Source organism: Myotis davidii, unplaced genomic scaffold, assembly GCF_000327345.1.
Source record: "Myotis davidii unplaced genomic scaffold, ASM32734v1 scaffold72, whole genome shotgun sequence".
NCBI lineage: Eukaryota > Metazoa > Chordata > Mammalia > Chiroptera > Vespertilionidae > Myotis > Myotis davidii.
Window position 1 is genome coordinate 3,736,820 of NW_006284618.1, and position 13,057 is coordinate 3,749,876.

The 13,057-nt window shown below is 56.8% G+C and overlaps 1 protein-coding gene and 1 long non-coding RNA gene across 3 annotated transcripts in view; one reads left to right on the plus strand and one right to left on the minus strand.

Moving 5' to 3' along the window:
• Positions 1-6,826, plus strand: part of EBF3 (early B-cell factor 3) — a 135,974-nt gene extending 129,148 nt beyond the window's left edge. The window contains exons 14-18 of the mRNA XM_006754977.2: positions 842-907; positions 1,460-1,637; positions 2,637-2,825; positions 3,322-3,411; positions 5,437-6,826. Coding sequence (XP_006755040.1) covers positions 842-907; positions 1,460-1,637; positions 2,637-2,825; positions 3,322-3,411; positions 5,437-5,468 — 555 coding nt within the window. The 3' untranslated portion in view covers positions 5,469-6,826. The remainder of the gene's footprint in view (positions 1-841; positions 908-1,459; positions 1,638-2,636; positions 2,826-3,321; positions 3,412-5,436) is intronic.
• Positions 6,827-7,024: 198 nt separating this feature from the next.
• LOC107185223 overlaps positions 7,025-13,057 on the minus strand; it is a 24,996-nt gene continuing 18,963 nt past the window's right edge. For both annotated transcript variants that reach the window (XR_001516147.1, XR_001516146.1), the window contains exons 4-5: positions 8,166-8,281; positions 7,025-7,614 (exon numbers count right to left, since the gene is read on the minus strand). This is a non-coding gene — a long non-coding RNA (uncharacterized LOC107185223). The remainder of the gene's footprint in view (positions 7,615-8,165; positions 8,282-13,057) is intronic.

Here is a 13,057-nt window from a genome sequence, read left to right on the forward strand (position 1 = left end):
GAAGTTGCTCTTCATCTCTGAGCTGGCACCTTCCCCCACCCACCCTGGTGGTCGGGGTCGAGTTTGGGCGTGGCCTTGGCCTATTAAAAACTCAGCTCCATTTTATTACAGCTCCAGGTAGAGACAGTTAAAATGTAAGTCCCCATTTATATTCAAAATTAACTAAACTCTGGATTAATCCGCGCAATCGCAAAGGGCGGGAGGCGTGCAGCCGCGGATAGACCCCGGGCGCTGCGCTCTGGATGCGGAGGCATTTAGGAAGTCCTTTACAACTTGCAGTCAAAGAGGTTAATTGAAAAATTTCTTAACGTCATTATGAAAGAACTAGATTAACCCGAGTTAATTCACTTTATTGTTCAAAATAAAGAGGCATAAGCACTGAACTCACTTGCAAATTTGGGGCGTGAATTAGGGGCGAGATGTTGTCTTTGCGGGCTGTGCCAGTTTAATTAAGATATGGAAAATTACTTATTGTTCTTCACCACTAAAGTGCTCGGAATTAACAGGCAGACGCCGCGCCCGGGCCTTTCATGGCTGTGCCGTGTGTTTGTTTAATACCCACAAGACGCCGTCATTAAGCCGCAGGCACGGACGGGCCCCTGGCACCCCCGGCTGCCCGCAGCCCCAGCCACAGGCGCCCATGGTGAGGCCGGTGACTTCGGCTGGGGCTCCGGGCAAACTTTAAAAACCCCCGTGGCCCTCTCTGCCTTCCTCCGTGGCAGGGCAAGACAGGGTTGCCGGGGGGTTCTCGGGGTCTCCCGCCCGCAGCGTAACTGAATTTACCGCTTTCTCGGGGGCGCACTCCATTCCTCCAGTGGTCACTGCTTTTCTCTTCTTTCAGGAAGTTTTGCTCAAGAGGGCAGCCGACCTGGTGGAAGCCTTATACGGGATGCCCCACAACAACCAGGTAGGCGGTGGCGGAGGACACCCCCCCTTCCCGGGGTGACCGGGGCCCGTGAACACCCAGCGGGCCTGGGCACAGCCACTGACCACAAGGCGGGAGTGGGGCAGCCTCCCGGCGTGTGTGTGCCCTGCCTGATGCTGAGTGTTCAAGCAGGAGATGGCAGGTCAGGGTCAGGGACCAGAGCAGGATTTGCCTCAGGAACAGAAGCTCCTTGGCATCCACCCAGTGGGCTCAGGGGCTGGTGGACTGTGGGTGCTGGCGGGACTCGTGGCACAGGGGCTCTGGGGATGTGCCCCTGCTCTGCCCCGGTGTGCCCTGCGGGGGCCTTTGGGCTGCAGGTGTGGAATATAGGGTGCCGTCCCAGAAGCACCCTGAACGACCTTCCTCAGGGAATTCCTTGCCCCATTGAAAAGGCAGTTGTCAGTCTGCCCCAGGGATGGTGGCGGGGCGGGGGCTGGGGCTGTGCTCCCGGGGGCCTGCCGGCTCCACGCAGACCGGGCGCTGGGGGGCGGCCCCCGAGCCTGGCCTCCGGTGACGGGCTCCCCTCCTGGCCAGGAGATCATCCTGAAGAGGGCGGCTGACATCGCGGAGGCGTTGTACAGTGTCCCTCGCAACCACAACCAGATCCCCACGCTGGGCAACACCCCCGCGCACACGGGCATGATGGGCGTGAACTCCTTCAGCAGCCAGCTGGCCGTGAACGTGTCCGAGACATCGCAAGCCAACGACCAAGGTAGGTGGCCGTGCAGGGCGGACCCCTTCCCGGACCCTGCTGGGGGTGGTTGAGAGTTGGCCACAGCTGGCCTGTCCCCAGTCCCGCGGGGCGTGGGCCGTGCCCGGTCCTCTGCGGCTCTGCCCACAAGCGCCGTGCAGAGAACGGAGGCCCCAGGACCCCTGTAGCAGCCGTGTCAGCTTGCACTCAGGGTGTGCTATTTGCTAGAGGTTTCCTTGAATTTATCTGTGAGCCACCTGGCTTTCCTGAGTCTGGGGTGAGCCACAGGGTAGCTGGGATGGGTCAGTGGGCGGGGCTCTCCTCAGATACGCTGCGTGGGTGGGATTTGGTTTCTCAGTCTGTCATGAGCAAGTGGAAAGAAGTGCCTGTTCCCCACCACGCCCCCATCCCAGGCCGGGGCAGTGGGGTGCAGCCCCTGCTGTCAGCCGGCTCTTCAGGCCCGCGTCAGCCCCCCTTACACATCCTGTAGGCAGTCGCCCCAGAGGCAGCTCAGCTGTGCTGCGGGGGGAGGCTTCTGCGCACCCCGTGGCGGGAGGGAGCCCTTTCCCGGCCCCTCCCCCACACTCACAGCAACCGCAGCTGGAAAAGTGACCCCCCACACACAGCCTTTTACGGGGCGTCTGGCCACAGACAAGCGCTCCTCGTCAGCCATGGCATTTGAGGGTCTGCGGAGGCGTGGGTTCACCTAGTGGGGCCCGACCGGGAGCCTGAGCTGTTGGTAATTGCTTCTAGTGAGACCCGCAAGTGGCTGACGGTAGATCGAAGCGCGCTTCCGGCCGTCCAGGCCAGCAGGGACGGCCGGGCCTGGCGGCCACACGCGCAGCCAGGGGTCGGCGTGACGAGGCTGTCGGAGCTGCTAGGGGCGCGGGGGCACCAGCACCGCAGGAGGTCGATGAGAAATGTTTACTATATGATACAGATTTGCGGGGAAACCCCCCCAGTGTCTCTCCCTGATAATAATGTTATTTTGGGCCGGGGGGGCGGGGGGGATTTTAACAGTCGGCTACAGTCGCAATACAAGCAGCGTGTCCCCGCGAGGCTACGTCCCCAGCAGTACTCCCCAGCAGTCCAATTACAACACAGTGAGCACTAGCATGAATGGATATGGAAGTGGCGCCATGGCCAATCTAGGGGTCCCTGGCTCGCCTGGATTTCTTAATGGCTCCTCCGCTAACTCTCCCTACGGCAGTAAGTGTCTGTTTTTGTCACACGTCATCGCACAGATTCATTTTCACTCAAAGTCAAATGTGTGCATTGCTTGGATGTTCTGTGATGTGAGCTACTGGACACGAGGAAGGGTGGCTGTGGAGGCTGGGCGCCCACCTGGCGACAGGAAATTGACCTCAATCGGGCCCCATGCGATCGCATTGGAAACCCAAACCCAAACCCAAACCCAATCGGAATGACACGGGACCGCCCAATTGGAACCGAGTCCGACACAGCGTTTGCCTGTTGTCCAGAGGGGCCACGCGGAGCCTGGCGTGCGTGCCTGGCCCCGCTGCCCCCCCCGGCCCGCGGGTCTCTGTGTCTGTGCCGCACGGCGCCGCGCGTCCTGACCCTGTTTGCTTTGTTGCAGTAGTGCCGTCCAGCCCCAACATGGCAGCCTCTTCGGTCACCCTCCCTTCAAACTGTAGCAGTGCCCACGGCATTTTCTCATTCTCACCTGCCAATGTCATCTCTGCAGTGAAACAAAAGAGCGCCTTTGCGCCCGTGGTCCGGCCCCAAGCCTCTCCTCCTCCCTCCTGCACCAGCGCCAACGGGAACGGACTCCAAGGTGAGGGCGGTGCGCGCCTGGGGCCGGGCGGGGCGGGCTCCGGGAGCCCTGGTGGGACTGTCCCCAGGGCCTCCCGCGGGCAGGCTGGGCCGCGAGGCCAGGGTGGAGACCATGCTGGGTGTGTCCCTGGGCGGCAGGAGTCCTGGCCCTTCCTTTGGCACATTCTCGGAGGCCTGGCAGCGCCCCCACCATTGCATGCTCCCTGCGGTCCCCCTCGAGGCGTCCCTACCCCAGCCCGGTCCTCAGAGATGACACCCAGATTCCTTACCTCCCAGCACAGCCTGTGTCCTCCTGGTGCAGCTCAGGGAAGGGAACCCCCTGGGGAGGCAGGAGCAGGTCTGCGTTCAGACCCTTCCTGTGCACAGGCCTTCAGGGCCACGGTTGCCAGAGCTGGCGCAGGCCCCGCTGGGCACAGGCTCCGCCAGGCACAGGCCCCGCCAGGAGCTCCTACGGTCACAGCCTCCTTATTCAGAGGCAGCGGAGTACCCCAGGGCTCGGTGGAGGGTCAGTGTGCCCCTGCCGGGCCCATCTCAGAGCAGCCTGCCCTCTGGGGCCTGGACCAACAGGCCAGAGCCCCTCCCGGCCGGGCCGTCCTTGCAGAGGGCAGTGGGCCTGGGCCGTGCCAGGCGGAGCTGGTTTCTAAGTGTCTCCTCCAAAGACTCAAGGAGAAGGGCTGGCCCCGAGGGCAGAGGGAGGCGCCGCCCGGACACAGCTGCTCACAGCTGGGACATGCTAAGCAGGCCCCCAGCGCCGCCTAGGGCTGGGTCCCCCGGGCAGTGGCCTGTGCTGCGTGTGGCAGGCGGGGCCACGTGGGCGCCCACTTGCCCGTGGCTCTGGGGTGCCCTGAGGCCCCAGGCGTGAGATTCAGGGCCATCCTCTGGCCTTTTTCAGACACCTTTGGTCTCTGCTCCTCCCGGTGAAATCCAATCCAGTAACTCCTTTAAACACACGAACCCCTTCCACCAGTATTTACTGAGCGCCTACTATGTGCCAGGCTCTCTGCTGGGTGCTGAGGACGTCCCCGTGGAGAAGACTAACTGGCCCTTTTGTGAAGTCGGTGGCATATTTCACTTTGATGAACTAATGCTCAAAAAAGGACCTGGAAAGGTATCAGTGATTTGAAATAATTGTCTTCACAACACCTGTCAGTGTGTGAGAGGGACGCCCGGGCCCCAGCGCTGCTCGCAAGGCCAGGGCCTTGGCCTGCCCGCCCGCCGCCCACGGGGCCGGGCCCCTTGCGAGGTGGTGTCACGTGAGCCCTGTGTACACACGCGGGGCTTCCATAAAGTTGTAACGGTGAGTCGGAGATAAATTAATATTGTTGGAATTAATGAGCTGGGAAATTGAAGCTCGCATCACTACATGAACAAATGTATTAATGTGCGATACATAAATTAATAAGAACCATCGTTCTGACAAAAATTAAACAACACGAAAGTTAAAAGATTTCAAATGACATTCGTGCCAGGAGTCCACCGGAAGGCGCCCGCTGCCCTGGGCCTTTTGGCACCGTTTCCTCTCTCCTTCCGAGAAGAGAGGAGAGGACTCCCCGAGGCCAAGCGGGGACTTGCATCTCTCTGGGGCCCTGGCCATGCCGTGGCTTTGATGTTGGGGGCCCACGACTCACCATTACGATACCCAGCAATCAGCAGAGGGGAGCCTGAGGCGTGTCCCGGCTTCGCCTAGGGAGAGAGAGCAGGTTGGTCCATTCTGTCTACAGAGGTGGCCTCTGGGGAGTCTGGGCCTCCGTCCGCTACACACAAGCCACTGCGGTGTGTCTAGCACAGCCTCCCCCGCCCCCCAGAAAGGCCGGAGACCCCTCCCCCCTTCCACAGGAGCGCTTGAGCAGGGTCTGTCCCCATGTGGACCCCATCCCCTGAAGTAGGTCCCCCCACACCTTAACCGAGCCCAAGGCTGGTTAATGGAGCGCTATGCAGCCCCCAGGACATGGAGGAGTAAAGCAGAGAGGAGGCCGGCCCCGCCCGCCCGCCCGCCCCCCGTAACCCTCTGCTCCCTCTCTTTCAGCTATGTCTGGGCTGGTAGTCCCGCCGATGTGAGGGACCTCTGTTTGCCTTCCGCAGCACCCAGCACCCCGGGACGGACTTCAGGGGACACGTTGAGTGTATTGAGACATGCTGGTGGAGACCGTATCTTCAAATACGTCAGCAGCAGTCGAAATGCTACGAAAGACGTTGTTTAAAGATTTTATTTAAACTATTAAGAGCCGACATGCAAACAGCCTACTTCTTCATGAACGATTCCATTTTACTGACTGAACTTTTCATACATTTTCACACGTCTCGGTCCCGAAGAACAAGGAGAACAAAGCGGCGCCTATTTTGTATAGAGTTTCCGACTCCGTCTTGGCTGTGTCTAGTACTTGCTATGTGTTGGGAGAAACTTTGTGAATGCACCATTTTGATGCTCATGAAACACTGAGGAAAAATGCCTGCGGACATTTTTCTGTATCATCCTTAGAGTCACAAGGGTTGTGTATCTCTATAATGTGAAATATTTTTTTGTGGTGAACCAAGGGGGCCAAGGAGGTGTGAGCCATCGACCCGGAAGAGAGGATGACTATATGATTCGAGTTGGGGGTGGCAGGGAGGGAGGGAGGGCTTACCATTGCTTACCTTCATCTTAACGAAATGAAACTTTGTAACTTATTGTAGTTAGAAATTGTAACTTTGATATTGAATTCTCTTGCCTTCAACAAGCACACTGACAGAGAAAAAAAAAATGCTACTGTCTGTTGGTTAAACTATTCTCCCACTGCTAGAGCTTCCTGTTAAGCAAGCGTGATCTGCGACATTTTTCCACTTTTGCTAGTACTGTATACGATTGCATTCTTAGGCTACTGTGAGGTCCATGTTTCTTGTACCAGAAATTGTCCTTTTGACTTCTAGATCCTTCTCCCCTGATGTGTTTTGTATGTGGTTATAAAATTGTAGACTTTTGTGATTTTGCCAAAGTTGTAGCTAAATATTTATACACTTGTCTTGAATTTTTTTCAGATCCACTTAACTATTTAGAGAGAAAAAAAAGAACCACCACCACCAAACCCACCAAGTTTTATTCCTTATGTGTCCTATAAGGAATAAAATGGTCTCATTCAACACTTTTCCATGAACACTTAACAGTTGCTGAGGGACTTTCTTTTGTAACATATCAATTATAAATATTGTATTTATCGTTGAAATTTTGTACATTGCTTTCCCCGCCATCTTTTTTCCTTTTTCTCGTCCGCGTTGGTTCTGGGTCAAGGCCCAGTGTTTGCGACGCCGGGAAGAGCATCAAGCCAAGACTGTCTCTCTCGTCTGTTTCGTTAAAATGCATCCATGTCCTTGCGTTTCATTTATACTTAAAAAAAAATAATTTGCTATTATTTAGACTTTCCATCCTTTCTTTTTTTATTTTGAGGAAAAGTCAAATTCATTGTTTATTTTTATATTATTTTTAAGTTATCTGAACAAATACTTTTGAAAACAAAAAAAAACGTTCGTTGTATAGTCAAAACAAAACGGTGCCACCGGCTGTGACAAGTCCTAGTAGAGTCTGTGCATGTGGAACGGCCGTGCAGAGGGGACACCGTTTGGGGCTTGTCCTTATTTTATTATTAATATTTTTTTTGGTAGAATGTAAAAAGTCATTTTAGCTGCCACCCATGACTTTTGCCACATAGCTGAACTGTGTTTACTGGAAAAATTCAGAGGCCTAAAGTTTAAAATAAAATTTACTTCTGATGTTTTAATTAAAAATGTCTGCCACATGAACTTCTCTGATGCCTTAAAAGTGGACTTCTTTAAAGATCCTTTGTGCGATTTCATCGCAGGCGTACACCACAACTGTTAATCCGATCTCATTTGGAAACGTACGGTGTTAACACACACACACACACTCAAGCACAAACCTGGGGCCTGCTGGGTCCGGGTCCCTCGCTGCGTCCGGTCCTGCCGCCTCCTGCCGCCTCCCACGCTCACCTCGGGTGCCGGAGGTTTCGGGGGGAGGCATGACGGTCCGGGTTCTTTGGGAACGATGTTCCCCGTGTGGTCAGGCCCTGCAGCACTGTCTGTACTTTTTAAACTGGAATGACCTTCCCATCCTGCGCCTGTGAGCGCCAAACCCGCGGCCAGACCCCAAGGGTCCGCGCTTTCTCCCCTTTGCGTTCAGCATCTGCAGGCGGAGCAGCCAACGTTTTGCAAACTGCAGCGGGAATCAAATTTCAAACCGAAAGGAGGGGCTTTTTAAAAACTTTATGACAAAAAGCAAAACAATGCACAGCTTAGAAAAGTGTTCGTTCAAGGGACTAAGTAAACAGAAAGTCCCCAGCCCTCGGCGGGTCCCACGTGGGCCCCCTGAAGGCTGACAAGGCTTAGCTACGCGGAGAAGCCCAAGAAGTGACTTTGGAAATAAATCGCCTCCGTTTTCTTTGGTTTCGGTCAGGGTTTGATCTGAACACGAGCTCCCGCACGCCCGCCAGGGCGTCTGCCAGGGCCCTCACCCCCGCGCTCGGTGTGTGTTTTAGGTTCTTTAGCCAACAACGCCCTCATTGCTTTACTGTCTCAAATCTGAGCGCTTCACCCGATGGTAGATGTTACTGTTACAGACCCTACAATGAGATTGTTTTATCTGTACATTTTTTCAGATATTTAACTGTATAAAAATGTTCATTTTACACAATATTTAATTAAAGTATTTCTTGTCTGTGAATTTCACTTTGGGTAATTTTATGTTTTGGTTATTGAGACGCCCACCTGGATGCACACGCGCGAGGGACCCTGGGGGTGTCGTTTGCGTTCCTGGGGTTCCAGAGCATTGTCTTGGCCGACACGGAGGGTTCGTGGAAGAACCTTCTACAAAGTGATCCCGCCTGCGGAGAGAGAGTGTGAGTTACTTAGATGGCCTGGTCCCACCTGTTTCACGCAGACGGCTGCAGGTGACGGTCAGACTCGGGCCAGTGGCACTGAGGGACACGCACGTCACCAGGCTCACGGGGGCGTGGTCACCGCTCACCAGTCCTGCTGCCTCTGAACCGCAGGGTTTGGCCGGCAGAGCAGATGCTCCTTGTGTCCCCATCATGTACTCCCCTGGGCAAGGATCGGCTTTAGGAGAGCGTGGGGCAGGGCTGGGGGTGGGGCGCAGGCGGGCGGACAGCAGGGCGCCAGATACAGCCGCCAGCCGAGGTCTGACCTGAGGTCTGACGTGAGGGTATGGTGCCCCCGCCGACTCCAGGCCATGACAGGCCCCGGCCGCTGTGGGCTGCACGTGGGTGTAGCCAAAGGTGCCCACGGTCACAGGAGCTGCCGAGGCCCTAATTGACAAGCCGATTTCAGCTCCAGCGAGTTCTCCGCACCCCGTTCCATTTTATTCTGCGTTTGTCATCTCCTCCTCAACGAGAGGCGGTTTTGCATGTTTTGGCTCGCAGCTCTCACACATACACATACGTGTGATCCAAATTAGTGCTCACAAATGTCCCCTTAATTACTTGTTCTGCTGAGCAAAACAGGAAACAATTACTCAAAACATAAAGAAACTTGTGCCTCCCTCCTCCTCCTGCTGGTGCCAGTCGGTTCCTTTGACGGCATTTGTTTCAGCCTTAAAGAGGCAGCAAGGAAAGGGGCTCCGGGTACAAAGCTGCTGCCTGCCCACTCCCCTCCCCCAGGCTCCGTCCCAAGATACGAGGAGGGGGGGCTGGGGACGCAGTTCACCTGCCTCCCTGCTCTCGGGCAGGAGCCCAGCCTGGGATGGGGGCCAGGGCCCTGCGTCCTTCCTGGGGAGATAGAAGCGACTGTATGTTTGTGTTTCGAATCAGAAGCGAGAAGTGCCCTCTCTCAGAGCGGGTGCCAATTATTGTCAGGCCGCCTTTTAAGGCCTTTCAAGCTCTTAAAGATTATTCAAAGCACTCGAAATGGGCTTCAATCTAATGCCTCATTTCATTGCATTAAACAGCCCAGTTAATAAAGAATCGATATATTCAAAGGGCAAGGTTATCTTTTGTCTATAAGGGGTGGTGTCATTCTGCACCTTTTATAGTTCAAATGCTGAAAAAGACCTCATGAAATCCATACTCATCAGGCAGGTCACCGGGAGCAGCGGGGCGGCTGCGGGGAGAGGCGCCCCCCGGAAACCACTCCAGCCTTATCGCCGCGCCCTGCGCGCCAACCAGGCCGCGGAAAATGTCAATTTCTCATCAAGACAAGAGGCTGCGCTGATCGGCCTTTGCAGAGAATACACACAATTAGGAGAAGGCAGCCGGGCGGCGGGGCAGCCGTTTGGAGCCCCCTCCCTCCCCCACCGAGAGCCCCCTCCCACAGATGATAACAAGAGTTGTTGATAACTGAAGTGTCAATACGCCCAAGAGCGGCTTCTGAATGCGCGTCCTTGTGCTGGGCGCTCCCGCCGATGCCGGCCGATAAGGGCGCAGCTGCGGGCGGACACGGGGCTGGCCCTCACAATTAACGCCATGAATAAATCACACAAAGGGTCCGCTGCTTTAGACGCCGTGAGACAATCCCCCGCTTTACCCTTCAAGGGCTCCTTTTATGTGGGAATAAGGTTGCTTTTAATGAAATTTAAACTCATCAGAGGAAATCAAAAACCTCCAATCAGATTACAAATTGATTTTCTGGTCGTTTGTCATTTCCCAGTGTGGGGCCGCCGGTTTCCCAGGGAGTGGCGTGCGCGCAGCCCCGGCCGGGCCGGGGACAGACGGGCCGCTCCTGACCCTGAACACGCAGACCAGCTCTGACTCTGCCCCCTCCCGGTGGTTCTGCAAAAGTGAACCCACGACCGGAGTGGGTGCCATTCAGCTAGGAGGCCGGCCGAGGCCCCACCCGGGGACACCGCCGTCCTTGGCGGAACTGGCCGACGTCCAGGCGCAGCCAGGGCCACTGACGGCCGGCGGGCGCTCAGTGCCGGGGCTGCAGTAAGTCGGGGTTTGTGCCCACGCCCTGAGACTGCTCTGTGCCACACCCACAGAGATACCGGAGCCACACAGAGCCAGACGGAGCGCCAAGGGGTGCCACGGAGCCACACAGCCACGCAACCACACACTGGGCGCTCACGGTTGGGGGCAGCGAGGAAGCAGGGCCAATTCCTACTCAGTGTTCAGTCTCAGCCCAGGTGCTCGTCCCTTCGCAAAGCCTGCCCTGCCTGCGGGGAGGTCCCGGGACCTGCCGCGTGCGCCCTCCCAAAACCCGGGGAGCATCTAAGGCCACCAGCCTCCCAGGGTCCTGCTACGCACCTGACGGGCTGGGGCTTCCTCCCCATCCGCTCCTACGTCGGAGGCACTGGCCTAGCCGCGGTCCCGCGGAGCACCTGGCTGGCCTGGAGGGGCGCGCTGTTCCTCCTGGAGAGATGGGGCTGGGGACGGAAGTGAACATCATTTCTGATCGAGGTTGCCGAGACCACCTTGCATGAAACCATCTCTAAAGTGTGGCCAGTCTCCCATGTTTACGTGCAGCCAATAAGCACCGTCCTCACCCGCCCGCAGCCCCGGCCGGTGGTGAGCAGGACATCAGTCCCGTCCTCCCTTCTGTCCTCCCGGAGGAGTGCCACACAGAGCTGAGCTGGGTCCCCCTCTCTCAGGTGACAAAACTGCAGCTCAGAGAGGGGGATGACCAGCCAAGGTCAGAGGGCTGGAAGGACCAGGCCGGTGCCAAGTGAAGTGTCCAGTCCGCACCCACTGGGCCCGTGCACTGATGCAGGTCTCAGAGGCCTTCGGGAATTCAAGAGGCAGACCATTGGGATGGAGCCAGAACCACGCTCCCTGGGCTCCCAGCCAAGCTCAGGAGGACACACGCCGCCCCTGGCTCAGGGGGCCCGGCCACCTAAACAGATGGCAGCTGGCTTGTCCAGCAATGTTAGCTGCGGCCCAGAGGCCTCTCTTCAGGACCCAGCAAGGCCACAGGCTCACTGCCCCAGGGCTTCCCCACCACACCAGGGGACCGCCAAGGAGCCGCCCCCCACTCTCCCACCAGCGTCCTGGGGTCACACGTGGTCCACACCAAGTCTAGCAGCGTGTGGGGCACGGGCAGGGGCAACAGGCTGAGGGGAGGAGCCGTGCGCATGGGGTAGGGACAGCAGGCGTGCAGGCCAGGACTGAGGCAGCACACAGGGCGGGGCTAGGGCTGAGCCGGCCAGGGCTCAGGAAAGCGGCTGCTACCGCCTGACCGTGGGGACAGGGTGCGGACAGAGGAAAGAAGGCGATGAGGACTGAGTCAGAAGAGGCCACAAGGAAGTCAGAGAGGCTGAGGGTCAGGAGGGGATGTGGGGGTCCCACCTGCTGCCCGGTCAGACCGCTCCCGCCACTGCACTGATGGGGGCCACGCACAGCTCACGCCCCTGACGGCGGTGTGGTCGTTACCCAAGACCAGACCTGGTGTTTCTGCCGACGAGACACCAAGCTCTTCGCCGCCTCCCCGTGCCACTGCTGGGGGGCCAAAGCCGGGCTGGCGCCCCGAGAAAGAGAACCTGCAACAGTGACAACAAAGGGTCCACACTCCCAATATACAATGAGCTTTTGCAAATCAATAAGGCAGGACAGGCATCCTGAAGGAAAAGGGGCAAATTCACAGTCAACGTGCAGGGACAAGCGACCCAGAAGCTAGGGGACTACACGGGAGCTCACTTGAAATGCTCTCAGATGAAAACAATGAGACGGAGCTTATTTTCCCTTATTTAATTAGAAAAGACTTTCCTTAAAAGCTCGCATCAGTCCTGCTGGTGGAGAGAAGGGCCTTCTCCCAGTTGTCCACAGAAGCTGTAAGTGGCACCGCCCTTCCAGGAGCCGGTTTGGCGTGGTTATATCCAGAGACTTACCCGTGTCCGTACCCGCCCACCATGTCCACTTCGGGAATCGGTCTCAAGGAAATGATCGGAGCCTGGACAAGACTGTGAGAGCAAGATTGTCGCTGCTGTGCGTTTACCTGAAACACCGAAAAGAACCCAAATGTCTAAAGCCAGGAATAACTAATTGAATGACTACAATGGAGTAGTACCTGTTCCATTGAGACCTCATGTTGTCGAGTTATAACTACAAAACTCTTAACCCGTCTGTATGACTTCACACTGTGACGCATATTGGCAACTGGGTGTGAAATGATGGACGCGCCGCACATCTTACATGTGACACCAAAAGCAGGGGCCACAAAGGGAAAACGAGCTGGATGTCGTGGGAATCACAGACATCTCTGCTCCCACCAACACCCAGGAAGTGACAGACAACCGCAGGACGGGAGACACCTCCGGAAAAGCATCTATCGATCGGATACCGGTCTGTGTCTAGACCACACAGAGAACACGGATGGCCAATGAAAAGACAAATGACTCAACCTAAAAACGGGAAAACGATCGGAACAGACAGTTCTTCAAAGAAGACGTATCCATGGCCCAGAAGCACATGAAAAGATGCTCCACATCACTGGTCATCGGGGAAAGGCAAGTCAAAGCCACCGTGAGCTAGCGCGTCACGCCCACCGGTGTGGCTGCGATGACGACGCCAGGCAACGCCAAGTGTGGGCGAGGCTGTGGGGCGATCAGGGCTGGGGGGATGCGGCTGCGACCGCCACACCTCGGGGCTCCGCGCTCTGCAGTTCTTTTCTGTCTGAAGGCCTCGCTTCCTGGCATGTGGGACAGACCCTGCGCC